Raw genomic sequence first — 14752 nt, 5'->3', positions numbered from 1 at the left:
GAGGACTTCCCCAGCTCTCTCGCCCTCTCTGCTCTGTATTTCCACCCAGTAGGAATTGTGTTCCATTCGAGCATGTATAGTCCGGTATTTTAACATAGTAGGTGCTGAGGAAAAGCTTCTTGTTGAACAGAGAAACAGCCTAGCTTATTTAGCAGACCAGGAATGTAAATTGAGGCATTTTTCTTGGTGCATGATAGGTGATAAGGTAGGTGGGGCCAAGTTGAATCTGAGATGGGGTTTCAGCTTTGATTGTATACGCAGTGGGAAGCCAGTCCCCCAGAGGCAAGGACATGAGGAAAGTGGCAGTAGGAAGATCAGTTGTATTGAACTTGGAGAAACTTGGAGACGGAGGTGACCATGCTTAGGAGGAGGGTGGGGGTGTGAACGGAGTGGAGGGATTGATCTTCAGGAGATGCCAAATCTAATTTTAATAGTTTTAAGCCATGGTAATGTAACTCCATATAAGTGACATGTTTTTGGCCACTTTGCTGGATGGTTATATCTGTTGTTTTGTTGAGTCCTCACTGTGATGCGTGAGGTCTGGGATTCCATCCCTGTTCCCTAGTAAGGGCCTGGGGCTTAGAGAGTGCAGACACCGTTATCCAAGGCATACAGCTGGGGCTGGCACTAGAAGTTGAACCCAGCTGGGTCCCCTGAGCCTGCCTTTCCCTTCCCCCCCCCGCCCACCACACCCCCTTACATGCCCAGGGCTGGAGGACAGGGAGCCCTGGTTTTCAGAATTGCTGAGTAACAGGCGTCCTCTGTCAGGTTCTGCAGAGAGCCCCTGGGTGTGTCAGTGTAAAGGTAAACTCCTGGGAACTCTAGGTTGCTCTATCTGAATGGAGAGGAAGGACTGTATTTAAAAAAAACAAAAACAGGGCACCTGGGTGGCTCAGTCACGTAAGCGTCTGCCTTCAGCTCAGGTCATGATCCCAGGGTTCTGGGATGGAGTCCTGCATCGGGCTCCCCACTCAGTGGGGAGTCTGCTTCTCCCTCTGCCTCTGCCTGCTGCTCTACTTGTGCTCTATCTCTCTGTCAAATAGATCTTTAAAAAAATAAAAATTAAAAATAAATAAAAAATAAAAACAAAAACAAAACAAGCCTGAGGTCTCCTGCACTGGCCTGTCTCCCCTAGATGGGGTCACCAGGAAACCTGAACTTCACATGAAGCCCTACCTGGCCGGCTGCAGAGCTGGCTGGGCTTCCTGGGCCAGCATCGCAGTGTCTGTGGTGGTGGCTGAGCCTGGATGCGGGGTTTCCAAAGGGCCCTGGTCAGCGCCTCATGCTGTGAATGCTGGTGGCCGAAGACCCCAGGGATCCCTAGGACCTCTGCCCCCCTCCTACATTGCTCGTGGTGGGCCTTGCCCTCTGTTTCCTGTTCTCCACAGGAACTCGCATGGTTCCCCACCACCCAGGCACATTGGCTGTTGAGAAAAAACAGGTTTGAGAATTGGGCGGCCCTGGCTTTAATCCTGGCTCAGCTGCCTGTCAGCTCTGTCCTTGGACACATCTTTTATCTCTACGGGCCTTGGTTTTCTTATCTGCGTCCTCTAGCTCAGGGTCTCTCCCAAGGCTGCACTCAAGGTATCAGCCAAGGCTGCACTCATCTCCAAGCCCGAATGGGGAGAATCCGCTTCCAGGCTCACTCAGTGGCCAGCTAGCAAGGGGCTTCTTGCAGGCTGTTGAGCTGAGGGGCTCCCCTCCTCACCGTGTGTTGGCTGAGGGTCCCCTCAGTTCCTTGCTTCGTGGACCTTCCACAGAAGTCCACGACATGGCTAACTTCATCAGAGTGGTGGTTCCAGAAGAAGGGGACAGAGGAAGAATTATAGTCTTTTTTCCTTCCAGTCGCTTGCGTGCATGCACGAGCCTACGTGCCTCTGTGTGTGTGTGTGTGTGTGTGTGTGAAAATACAACATAAAATTTACCATATAAACCCTTTTTAGGTATATAGTTCACTGATATTAAATACATTCATGTTGTACAACCATCCATCTCTATAACTTTTCATCTTGTAAAACAGAAACCCTATACCTATTAATAACGCCCCTCTTCCTCCAGCCCTGGCAACCACCGTTCTTCCTGTGTCTATAAATTTACTACTTTAGGTACCTCACAGGAGTAGAACTGTACAGTACTTGTTTTTTTGTGACTGGCTTATTTCACTGAGCATTACGTCCCCAAGGGTTATAATCTTTTGTAACCTGATCTCAGAAATGACATCTCATTACTTTTGTTGTCATTTGTTTGTCAGAAGCCAGTCACTAGGCACAGCCCACTCTCGGGGGATTTCACTTGGGCATGAGCGCCGGGGGTGGGGGAGACTGGGGCCGTGGTAGAGGACTGCCTGCCACAGTCTCTGTCTAGTGAGGAGTCTGTGCCCATTGTCTGCGGGCATCTGGATCCACGGGCCCTTAGGCTTCCGCAGTCACTGCCTTCGGATACCCCGTGTTGTGAGTGTCTCCCACTTAATAATAGTAGGATTGTGATAGCGCCCAGCGCGGGGAGTGGTGGGGCCCTGGCCACATCCCCGCTGCCCTTTCAGCGCCTGCCCGCCTGCTTGCCAGCTACCAGTCCCCGCATCTCCTGTATCAGAGGATCTCAGGTGCAGCAAGGTCTGAGGTGCTGGGGAGTTGGTGTCTCCTAGGAGCAGTCTCCAAGCAGCAGCCGCAGGCGGGGCATGTGATAGCTGAGCTCTCTAATCCCTCAGGTGGGATGACTCAGCTAAACCCCATTACCCACAGAGGTCACTTGGCCCGGAACACCCTTTGTTGTCTGCTTTCCCTCCCTTGTTCCTTGTCCTTTCCCCCTCTCTCTGCTTTCTGCGCCTCCCAAGTAAACCACCTGTCTTCGGGTCTGCCCCGGGGGAGCCCAGACTGAGATATAGTGGATGACAAGAGGCAGGCCCGTACCTGTTGATTAAACTGCGGAAAGGGAATTTTGATGCCCAGAAGAGGGGGGTCAAGGGAGCCTGTGTTGGGTGACAAGTTTGCTACAATCCTGTTAAACGAGTGGACCAAGACCTTGGAAGAGTTGCAAAGACATAGAATAGCTGCTTGGGAAGTTCATTTGGAAATCAGGGAGAGTGAATCAGGAGCCCTCCAGCAGAGGGAGGGCCTGCCAAGGCCAGGGAGCAGGGCTGTGCAGTAGGAATCACTGTTCCCCGGTTCCCGTCCGGTGCGGCTTACCATGCTGGCCGGGCGTGCGAACGGGTGAGTAAAGGGTTTACCCAGCGCTGGTGGAAGGACAGCCAAGAACAAGCTGCCTGGGCAGGGGTTACATGCTGCTATGAAAAGCTGATGAAAGCCATGGATCCTCTCCCCTAAAAATGATGGTGGTCATAATATGCACACTTCTAGGCAGAAACTTTTAAAAATTGGGGGAGCAAGGTGCTCCCAGAACTTCTAGAACCGTCCCTAGGGCCCAGGGAGAAGGCTCTGGTTCTGAGTCATGTTCGTTAGCACTTGCTGAGATGGTGGACTGAGTGGTCCTGGCTGGGGAGAAGGTGCCTGGTGGGAAGGGGCCTGGAGAAGAAGTGGAGGGCCCAGGAGCCAGAAGGAGTTTCCCGCCTGGACACTAAGGGTTCAGTCGCAGAGGCTCGGTGGGCCTGAGAGTGGAGGTGGAGGTGGAGGGCCCGAGCAGGGCCCTGGGCAGAGGAGGTGGCATGTGCGACACAGCCTTGTGGCCAGTGGGTACGAACCTGGGGCTGGAGGCTCCGCGATGCCCTGCTGCCCCTGGGTGACACGCCCCATCTTTCACAGGGTTTGGGGATGATTGCCCCGGGACGGCTCTCCTTGTAGAGCTGTACGCAGCGGCTCATCCCCCACGCAGGCCTGTGTGATGAGTTGAGCCAATGAGCTGCTGTTCAGGTCAGAGCCTGCGGCAGCCGGCTCCATCCACATCCTTCTGTGCCTCTGGGCAGCTTCTAACAAGGCCAGCTCAGTGCAAATGACAAAGCAGGTGAGGCCTCTGTCCCCAGAGCCTTTCGTAAGTGTAAACTTCACAAAGGCACAGGTGGTTGCCTTGGGTTGTTCCTTTAAGCTCAGGAGGCCTTAACTTGCTGTTCGTGTTCAGCATCCTGACCCTCGCTTGTGCAATAACCTATCCGGGCATCATCAAGTGGCTGAGTGGCCTTCCTTCATGTCCTCCCCTGCCCTTGGGAGTCCCTGATTGTGGCGCAGGCGTGGAGACAGCCCTTGCAGCTCCCTGCAGCCGGCACCACCGTGCGTCACGGCTGCCGGCCGTCTTGCCTGGCCTCCAGCTGGCTGACGCCATAACTCCAAAGTAGGCTTCCAGAGCGCTGCTTTCGTCTGGTGGTCGCCCTTCCTCTCAGAGACTCCCGGGGCTGTTCTTTTCAGCTGGTGAGAAACCAGACTGCTCAGTCAGGCATCCTCCCAGCCTCCCCTCGTTCTAGCTGTGATTTCTGGGATTACCTGGCAGGACTCCCTGTGCCCTCTGGACTGGATGTGCTCTCAGAGGCCCTCCCTGCTCCCCTCCTGCCTGGCCTTCCCCACCTCACGGCTCCACGCACTTTCTCCCTGGGCCATAATCCTGCCACGGCTAATCCAGTACCTCATTTTGGGGGTGCTCCATGACCTCTCCATCCCTGGGAGTTATTCAACATGCCTTTTACATGTCTGAATACTTTGCTCAGGTGCCTGTTGTTAGCCCTTCCAGGGCAGATGGCCGGTTCTAGTGAGAGATGTGTGTGACATTCAGTGAGGACACACAGGCTTGGGTCCTTGTATCCCCCTGCACGAGTCATGAAAGCCTGGGGAGTCACCTTCTCATAGGACTGTTGGGGGGGCAATGAAAAGATGTGCCACAACTGTTTATTGCTAATATTTCCATTAATAGTTAATCTCTGCATGTGCTGTTTGTATGCATATGTGTGTCTGTGGGTCCGTGTGGTGGGAGGGGGCTGTGAGTGTGTGTTCATCTTCTCGATTCTGCAGGGTGAATGTCAGTCACCCCCCCTTTCACGGTGAGGAAACCAAAATCCAGAGAAATCCAGCATGTTCCCAAGGCCGTACAGTTGGAGAGCCAGGATTTAAAATTGGGTCTTTGGATCTTTAGAATCCACTAACCTGCAGTGGCAGGATCCCTAAGGCAGGCCGCACCCTGTTGGTAGCTTAGGGTGCACTGTGAGGGCGGCAGACCGCTTCCATAGACGGCTGGATGGTAAGTGCTTTAGGCTTCGTGGGTCGTGGTCTCTGTGGTGAACATTCACCTCGGCCACTGTTGCATGAAAGCAGCTGGAGATGGTACGGAATGGAGTGGGCACAGCTGTGTTCCAGGAAAACCGTATTTAGAAAAGCAGGTGCCGGGCTTGACTGAGCCTGTGGCCATAGTCTGCCGATCGCTGGTGTATTGGGAAGCGTTTAGGAAAATGGTTCATAGATGGTAAAAAGCCCCTCGTGGACATCTTCATTTTTGAAGGCCTGTCCGTTGGGCCCCACACACTTTGCCCATCGGGGATGCTTAGTAAACCCCTACTGAATGTGGGCCCATTTCCCTCCCTCTCCTGTTTCTTCTGCAGTATGTGGGCGCCCCTGTGGCTTACATCCAGCAGATATTTGTGAAGTCCTCAGTGTCTCCCTGGCACAAGAACCTGCTGGCAGTGGATGTGTTCCGCTCTCCTCTGTCCCGGGCATTCCAGTTGGTGGAAGAGGTCCGGAACCACGTGCTGAGAGACAGGTATCCCTCTCAGAGACCCCAGCCTCCCTGAATCTGTTCCGTACCAAAGGGTAGTCCTGAGCCAGCCAGCTCGGCCAAAACTGAACACGCGAGAAGAGTGGCGGGCGAGCTAGCTTTGCCTTCGTCAGCCTCCTATGGGGCCACTGTGGCCACGCTCCCCTGGACCTCTTCAGAGGGAGCCGGTGGTTTCGTCCTCAGGTCTCAGACAGAGTAGGTGTCCTCTGCGCTGACCCTGTGCTGAGCTTGCTCGCCCCTCAGGTGGCTTACTGCCTGGCGGCTCGGAGGTGTGGACGTGTGACGGTGGTCAGGCTGAGGAGAAGCCCGCTCCATCTGGGGATCACTTCTGAAGCCCCAGCCCGGTGCCCCCCGGCCCCCCGGAGTATGCTGGCTTCACAGGCTGCTCCACCCACTGGGATTTTAGTTAGCTGAGAGCTTTGACATGCGTTTTGGTGAATGAAATGAAGCCCCTCATTTTCTGCCCACTGAATTGCCACTGAATTCAGCTGCCCACTGAATTGGCTGAGGTGTCTTAGTGGGCGAGAGGTTGTGCACACTCCCAGAACGCACTTCTCAGGCTCGGGGCCGCACGTGTACTGTGAAGGTCCATCACCCACATAGTTTGGCTGTTGACCACCTGGGAGAACTTTCCCCTGCTGTCCTGATCCTTAGGCTCTTTGAGATAGCAGGCGTCCGGGAACCTGATGACAGAAGCTCTCCCCGTAAGTGCAGTGCGCCTGCCGAGTGCTCATGGACACAGCAGGTGCCTTGTGCTATCTCCTGCACAGTTCTGGGACCAGGGGCCTGGAGGAGGTGTGCCTGCAGGTGACTGACCTGCTGCCAGGCCTCAGGAAGCTCCGGAACCTACTTCCCGAGCATGGATGCCTGCTGCTGTCCCCTGGGAACTTCTGGCAGAATGACCGGGAACGCTTCCATGCTGATCCTGACATCATCGGGACTATCCACCAGCACGAGCCCAAAACCCTGCAGACCTCAGCCACGCTCAAAGGTACCTCCGGGGCAGGTTGCCTAGGTTGGTCACCGTGTCCTCTTTGATGGGTGCTCTGGCGGATCAGGGGTTACCCCTTGTTTCTTAGGGTGGGGGATGGGGGTGTCCTTGGTGGCTCTACAGTGACTGTCTTCCTATGTCAGTACTTGCTGGTTTCTGTCCGCAGACTTGCTGTTTGGTGTTCCTGGGAAGTACAGCGGGGTGAGCCTCTATGCCAGGAAGAGGATGGTCTCGTACACCATCACCCTGGTCTTCCAGCGCTACCATGCCAAGTAAGGCCATCAGTGCTTGGGGCTCCTGGCTGCGCTGTAGAAGGGCATGAGGCTTTGAGTAGTCCCCGTTCTGGTTTAGGGGGGCCAGAATGCCCCCTAGGAACTTGCAGTTTTCAGGCCTCCAGTTGAAATGTTTATTTCCCTTAGACTGAAGGATGCTGTGTTTTCACATTTGAGCGGGGAAGACCTGACCTGGCCTAGTTAAGAATGAGGGACTAACTATATGTCGGATAATTGAATTAAAAAAAAAAAAAAAGAATAGGGGACTGAGGCAAATTCATTGTCCTGGTGCTTCCGCTGATCTTTCTTTTTTTTTTTTTTTTTAAAGATTTTATTTATTTGAGAGAGAGAGAATGAGAGAGAGAATATGAGAGGGGGGAGGGTCAGAGGGAGAAGCAGACTCCCTGGTGAGCAGGGAGCCTGATGTGGGGCTCGATCCTGGGACTCCAGGATCATGACCTGAGCCGAAGGCAGTCGCTTAACCAACTGAGCCACCCAGGCGCCCCATCCGCTGATCTTTCTTGAGCCTCTGGTAGGAGTCCCCAGCTGGTGACTCCTGAGCCCAACGTGGCCTCAGGCCTTCCCAGCAAAGTGCCGCAGGCAGCTCCCTACCAAGGCAGAGAGCACTGGAGATGCCTCCGATTGGCTGTCTGGGCCTGGGGCACTCAGAGTACTATGATGGGTCAGGAAAGGGGTGTTGAGGAAGGGGCTGGGGGAGCTCCTGAGACAACTTCGTCATTCTTCCAAAGCCCCTTGGAGACTGTAGGGAAGCTCAGACACCACAGAAAAGCTCCCTCCAACATGGGGAGGAGGGCAGCCCTGACTGGCCTTCCTTCCAGGGATTGTCTCTGCCCCTGTCCCGAGAGGGACAGTTCATCCACCCCACCCCACTCCACTCCATGAGCAGGTTCCTCGGCAGCCTGCGGGCCCGCCTGATGCTCTTGCACCCCAGCCCCAACTGCAGCCTGCGGGCGGAGAGCCTGGTCCACGTGCACTTCAAGGAGGAGATTGGCATCGCTGAACTCATCCCCCTCGTGACCACCTACATCATCTTGTTTGCCTACATCTACTTCTCCACACGTAAGTGCACAGCACAGAGGCTGGGGCTTTCTCCAAGCCAAATGGGCATTCCAGACCACCTGCCTCCCTGCCTCTGGAGGTGGCTTGGGCAGAGATGTCAGACGTGCCCAGCGGTCACAAAAGCCAGGGCTTCATCCTCCAGCAGAGTCTCAGGCTTGGGTGGGCCCAGGCCTTCTTTGGCTTCTCAGGAAAAGACCCTTCTTAGGTTAGGGTCCCCAAAAGACACACCATTTCTCTGAGACTGGGAAGTTTGCGTGGCTGTCCTTTTCTTGGGTTAAACCAGGGACCACCCCTTCCTCACTGTACTCCTGGGAAATAAGCCCCAAAGGACCAGGGTGTGTCAGGGTCTGGGGGAGATGCCGCCCTGATGTGCCCTCTCTGCCCTCCAGGCAAGATCGACATGGTCAAGTCCAAGTGGGGGCTGGCTCTGGCTGCCGTGGTCACAGTGCTCAGCTCGCTGCTCATGTCCGTGGGGCTCTGCACACTCTTCGGCCTGACACCCACCCTCAACGGCGGGTAGGTCCCCACCAGGCTCCACTGAGCTTCAGACCGGAGAGCCTCTGGGCTTGCCCGGGACTGGTTGCTTGCTGGTACCCTGTATCTTCACGTTGTTCTCTTGACATTTAAGAGGTACATTTTTTTACCTTTAACTCACCTGGCTTGCGTTCATACTCATGTATGTATAGGATATCTATATATACATATAACACGTATATAGGTATGGGTGTGTATGTGTATATAAGTGTGTTTCTGCACATGTGTGGCCTTGTCCTTCGTGTGTGTGTGTCTGTAAGTGGATATGGGTGTGGTGTGCCTATGTGTTCATACATATATACACATGCATACTGCTCCTTGATGGTTTAAGGCCCAGATGGGTAGGAGGTTAAGAGAGGTACACTTCGGGGCGCCTGGGTGGCTCAGTCGGTTGAGCAGCTGCCTTCGGCTCAGGTCATGATCCCAGGGTCCGGGGATCGAGCCCTATGTCCGGCTCCCTGCTCAGTGGAGAGCCTGCTTCTCCCTCTCCCTCTGCCTGCCACTCTGCCTACTTGTGCTCTCTCTCTCTGTGTCAAATAAATAAATAAAATCTTTTTTAAAAAAAGGTACATTTCTTCCCTTTTTTACTACTAAAACATTTAAATGACTAATAAAATAGGTCATTTCAGAGTTTTTTAAAAGACACAAGCACACTCTAATTTGCCACCTTTCCATTGATGTGTACTTACTCTTGACATTTCTCTCCAACTCTTGGGCTGGAAGCCCTGTCCCATGTTTGTCTTCGGTCTCCACGGCTCTGGCTAGACACCCCCCCCCGCCCGCCCCGCGCCCTTCACCTGGCCGTTAGTGGTCGCTCACCACCTGGCCCATCCCCTACCGGGGCTGGCTGGGCTGGTTGTGGGAGCAGCAATGCTGTGTCTTCTGTTACTTCCTTTGCTCACGGAACACTTGCTTCCTTTCCTGAACCTGACGGGGCTGACACCCCCTCCCCCGTAGCTGTTGTGCCCTCCTCAGAGCCCTGGGTTCCACTGCCCCACAGCAGGGATCCCGGCAGGTGTACCTCAGCTGGTATGCCCTGTCTCTCATAGTTCCTCACCGGTAGTGGGAGCCTCACAGTGGGCCCTGGAGAGCTAGTAGTTCTCCACACAGCCTCCGCAGAGGCTCCTCTCATCCCTCATCTACTTAGTCCCGATGGCTTGGCTTGCAGTGCTGCTGAGGGCTCCCGGCCACTTGCTCTGTCCAGCAGAGTCCAGTGTGGGAGGGGCAGGGAGAGCGGTGCTCCGGCAGCCACTGTGTGCTCCGGCAGCCACTGTGTGCTGCGTACATGGAGGCTGGGATGCTTGCTGACTACCTGGCCGGGCTTCCAGGCCTGCCTGAAAGCTGGGAGCTGTGCAGGCAGAGGCCCTGTGTGGTGCGGCAGAGGAGGCTGGGGCTCTGCCCTGTGCTTCTGGAAGTCACTCAGCAGCCTCCCACTAGAGGCCGCAAACCTCACAGTCTTCCTGGGGCCCAACCCTGTGGAGAACCAGCATGTGTTGGGGGCCTTTCTCAGCACTGTCCTCACCTTCTCCCTCTCTGTCCCCAGCGAGATTTTCCCCTACCTTGTGGTGGTTATTGGGTTAGAGAACGTGTTGGTGCTCACCAAGTCAGTGGTCTCGACCCCAGTGGACCTCGAGGTGAAGCTGCGCATCGCCCAAGGTAACGCGGCTGGCAGTGGAGGGGCGCGCTAGGGGGGCCTTCTGTGCTGGGCTTCCTGCTGTGGAGGAGATGGGGCCCCAGAAATCGCCCTTGCTCTGACCTCTCGTGTAATGTGGTGGGGACCATCAGGCCCTGGGGGCTTGTTAGCACATGCCCGGAGGAACCACGGAACTGCTGGACTGGACTTTGTCCTGTTTCATGTGTCAGTAAGAACACAGCTGAACTCTGCTACAGGGCTCGTGTTCAGTGGCCCTTTGTCCACACCGGCACCTGGTGCTTTCTCTTCCCACGTCACTCTCCCATACCAGGCCCAGGCTCCTGCGGCTGGTCCCTTCAGAGACACTACCTCCACAGCTGCCATAAAGGGCCCCTGCCTCAGTGCCAGGAGTTGGGGATCAGGATTCTGAGGAGAGTGGGCAGAGAGCCTAGACCTGGAAGTCTGAACTCCTGCACTTCCTCCCCCTAACCCCCAGTCTGTGGGAACAGGGCCGAGGGCAGGCTGTTCGCTCATTGGACAAGCCTTTGTGAGCTTCTGTGAGAGGCCAGGCCCTGTGCTAGATGGGGCGCTCCGAGAACACGAGGGGCCATGGCCCCTTACCCGGCAGGGGCTTGCTCTGGGGGCCGGGCTGGAGGAGGAACACAGCTAGCACTTGCATCGCTCGGGCCTTCTGCCATGTGTGGGCAGGCCCGTGTGGACCAGGCCGAACGGTACGTGGAGACCGAACGTGCCAGAGTGGGTGGCCCTCGGCTTTCCTCTTGGATTTGCTCATCTCAGCACCCTGCTTCTCCCTTCCTCTGACGGTGGTTGTACTCTCCAGCCCCTTCCCCGTGACAGCTCTGCAGTGGTGGCAGCACCTGGAGCCTGGGTACTGGCAGAGTCCTGAGCACTGGGCCACCGTGGTGGAATGGCTGCCTCAGAAGGCTGGGCACCCTTCCCATGTGCTGGCCCCATGGCCCTCTTGTCCTCTGCAGGCCTAAGCAGTGAGAGCTGGTCCATCATGAAGAACATGGCCACGGAGCTGGGCATCATCCTCATTGGTTACTTCACCCTGGTGCCCGCCATCCAGGTAAGGCCCCAAGGCCTGCCCCTTGGGTGAGTGTGGAGCCAGCTGCTCAGCTCCCCCGCTGTGTGTGGGGTGTACCCCTTTGAATGCAGACACCCTTGCGTTGGGACCTCTGCTGCCAAGATGGTGTTCCGTGCACAGAGCGCTCCTGGCAGGCCTGGTTCAGAAGTTCTCACCCAGTTCCAGCCAGACCTGTTTCTCATTTCTCAGGCACAAGCCCTGTGGGGCCCCTGCACTGGTCCCTTCCTCCTTAGGCTTAGCCCTGACCCACATCTGCAGCCTCCAGACGTACCCCCCCCCCAGTGGAGGTCCACTGCCTCGAGTGGCTCCTGGTCTTGGCCAAGCGCCCCCATGCAGCTGTGGGGCTACAAGCAGGCAGAGGGGACCCACACTGAGTCAGAGCGCAGACTTGCTGACCACTGCTTGAGGGGTTGCAGGAAGGGAGCCATGCATCTTGCCCTCCCCTGCCTTCCCCTAGAGCTGGCAGGCCTACTGAGTTGTGGGGGTGAGCTGAGAACATAGGGTGACCCAGAGGGCATCTGCAGGACACAGTGCCATCTTGGGACAGTAGAGCTGCCATGACCACTGTGCCACCATGAGCTGGGTCCTTCATCGTTCCCCAGATGTGAGTGGAAGGTGTGGTGAAGGGCAGGGAAGGAAAACTGAAATCTGAGCAGATTCCATCTGTTGGTAGAGCTTGGGGAGCAGAGACACTACCCATATTCAGTTTCAGGGCAGAAATTAATTCCCTCCTGCCCTCTCTCCTTCCTTTGGTTCTGTGCAGTCACTGGCCAGGAAGCCTTCTGAGAGTCCTGACATTGGGTCAGTCCTGGGCTCTAAGCAGGCATTGGTCACAGGACTTAAGCAGGGCCCAAGGATCAGTGGGGGAGAGCTTTGAGGGGACCGGGATTGTGGGGCTCAGAGCTTTTCAGGTGGGATCAGGCCCTCCTCTCTAGGCGGATTGGAAGGCTTAGGGAGAGCACCCACCCTTCCACCTTCTCTGGATCAAGGTGAGTGGGGGAGTCTCTGCTGCCCCCTGGTGGGGAGGGTGGGGGCAGCTGCGCCCCCCCCCCCCCCCCCCCCCACCTTGGTCGCTCTCAGACTCAGAACTCTTTCTCTCTGCTGGGCTCTGCCCGCCACTGCCCTGCAGATTTTGAGGTGCCTGCAGGCAGGGAGCTGCTTCTCAGGTGCTGGGCCATGATACCATGTCCCTCATCTGCTCTGATTCCAGGAGTTCTGTCTTTTTGCTGTTGTGGGCCTGGTGTCAGACTTCTTCCTTCAGATGCTGTTTTTCACCACTGTCCTTTCCATTGACATTCGCCGAATGGAGGTAGGAGTGCGCTATACCCTGCCCCTACCTCCCTCCCTGGCCAGGCTCACGGTGTCCCGGGGTGAGAGCGGTGCAGATCTCGGTCGTGGGCAGCCTCTGGACAGCAGCCTCGAGCCCTGACCACTGCTCCCCCCCCCCCCCCCACAGCTAGCGGACCTGAACAAGCGGCTGCCCTCAGAGGCCTGCCTGCCCCCAGCAAAACCAGTGGGGCGGCCAGCGCGCTTCGAGCGGCAGCTGGCTGTGCGGCCCTCCACACCCCACACCATCACACTGCAACCGTCCTCCTTCCGAAACCTGCGGCTCCCCAAGAGGCTGCGCGTCATCTACTTCCTGGCCCGCACCCGCCTGGCACAGCGCCTTATCATGGTACCTCCCACCCCTGCCCTGCCCTCTGAGGGCCAGCACTCCGTTCTCTCTGGACTTTTGCACTTTGCCTTGGAGGTGGGAGATGCTCCTCAGGCCCTCATGGCCCCAGGAAGCCTGGCTTTGGGAAGCTGCCTACCATACCCTCCTGCCCAGATCCTGGTGGCTTCTGAGGTGATAAGCCTGTCCCTGGGAGAAGCAGCCCCGGGAGCACTGGGTAGAAGAGTCATCATCTCCCTAGAGGGACCCAGGACAGGGGCCTGGTTGATGGGGTGCTCCAGGATGGAACTACCATGGTTCCCCAAGCCAGGGTTCCCCTGCCACACAGTGTGCAGGAGTCAGAAAATGCTGGCCGAATCACTCACTTGCTGGGCCGGGCGGAAAGGGAGGAGCAGGGCTGGCTACTGGCCAGCAGTGGCACCCCCATGGAGCTGTAGGGAGAGGGAGCGAGACTGAGGCCCCCTGAGGACTGAGGGGGACCCGTGGGCAGGTCTGACTCTGGAGCAGGTCAGTTAGCTGGTCCCTCTCGCCATGCCGTCCATGGGAATGGTGCCTGCTTTCTGGCCCTAGCTGATAGATGGGGATTGGGGAAGTGCTAAATGCGTGCTTTGTATTTCTAGGCCGGGAACCCCAAACCATGACCATGAAAAGAGAACTAGGTCCCTCCAATGGCAGTTGGCCCAGGTGGTAATGGGAGGACTTGGCAAGGCAGAAGGGAGGACAGATTGGGGCCTGTGTCTTCTCCCCACCCCCGGGCCTGAGGTCCCCGTGCTGCTTCCTTCCGGCACGAGGGCCAAGGCTGCTGGGGGTCAGTGCCACCCAGAGGCCCCACTGAGCACCCACTGCCCCTCTGCAGGCCGGCACCGTCGTCTGGATCGGCATCCTGGTGTACACAGACCCAGCGGGGCTGCGCACCTACCTTGCTGCCCAGGTGACAGAACAGAGCCCGCTGGGCGAGGGTGCCCTGACTCCCATGCCTGTGCCTAGTGGCGTGCTGCCCGCCAGCCACCCGGACCCTGCCTTCTCCATCTTCCCACCTGATGCCCCTAAGTTACCGGAGAACCAGACGTTGCCTGGGGAGCCGCCTGAGCCTGGGAGCCCAGCAGAGGGCGCCCATGACAGCCCTGTCCCAGAGGTAACGTGGGGGCCCGAGGATGAGGAACTCTGGAGGAAGCTCTCCTTCCGCCACTGGCCTACGCTCTTCAGCTACTACAACATCACACTGGCCAAGAGGTGAGTGGGCTGGGCCAGCTGTCACCTTCCGCTTGGTGTCAGCTCTTCATCCCCAGAGCATCCCTTCCCCCTCAGGCAGGAGACCCATTGCTTTGAATTCTGCATTTCCTTTCAAAGAAACACCCATAGGGTTGTGAGGTAGGAACCAGTGCTCCAGGCAGCCACAGCCCAAGACAGTCGCCCTGGGCCCAGCCCTAGGAAGTCACAGGTCGCTGCCAGCCCCTCAGCCCGAAGGAGATCAGCCCACCGGCCGGCACCCATTCTGTGCCAGGATGGGTGGCGGAAGCAGCCCACATGCAGTAGTGGCTCCACGGACGCTGGGTGCACATCACAGAGCAAGGCTGGGTGTCCCAGCCGGGCCGGAGGGACTTGGCTCTGCACCCCGCCCCCCCCCCGCCCCCAGTGCTGGGAAGCCTGTCCCCAGAGGGTGGGCTTGGAGTGGAGCAGGTTGAGCCAGTCCCCGTGGGAAGTGGGGAGGGGCCTTTCTGCAGGCACCCCGCTGACACGCCCCCCCCCCCCC

General features: G+C 57.1%; 1 protein-coding gene across 2 annotated transcripts in view; it reads left to right on the top strand.

Moving 5' to 3' along the window:
* Positions 1-14752, top strand: part of SCAP (SREBF chaperone) — a 69622-nt gene that overhangs the window by 50663 nt on the left and 4207 nt on the right. Inside the window, exons 1-11 of one of the 2 annotated variants that reach the window (XM_073901090.1) lie at positions 3783-3957; positions 5537-5694; positions 6480-6700; positions 6867-6972; positions 7880-8052; positions 8442-8568; positions 10130-10242; positions 11215-11309; positions 12538-12636; positions 12784-13002; positions 13856-14232. In XM_073901090.1, the coding sequence (XP_073757191.1) occupies positions 3946-3957; positions 5537-5694; positions 6480-6700; positions 6867-6972; positions 7880-8052; positions 8442-8568; positions 10130-10242; positions 11215-11309; positions 12538-12636; positions 12784-13002; positions 13856-14232 (1700 nt within the window). In that variant the 5' untranslated portion in view covers positions 3783-3945. Of the gene's footprint in view, positions 1-3782; positions 3958-5536; positions 5695-6479; positions 6701-6866; positions 6973-7879; positions 8053-8441; positions 8569-10129; positions 10243-11214; positions 11310-12537; positions 12637-12783; positions 13003-13855; positions 14233-14752 lie in introns of those variants that run through there. The other variant, XM_073901088.1, reaches the window with a different exon arrangement.

The sequence above is a fragment of the Callorhinus ursinus genome, unplaced genomic scaffold, assembly GCF_003265705.2.
Source record: "Callorhinus ursinus isolate GAN/ISIS: 27379988/994484 unplaced genomic scaffold, GSC_fseal_2.0 scaffold15, whole genome shotgun sequence".
Classification (NCBI taxonomy): Eukaryota; Metazoa; Chordata; class Mammalia; order Carnivora; family Otariidae; genus Callorhinus; species Callorhinus ursinus.
The sequence above is the reverse complement of the archived record's forward strand: the minus strand, read 5'-3'. Positions and strand labels throughout refer to the sequence as shown.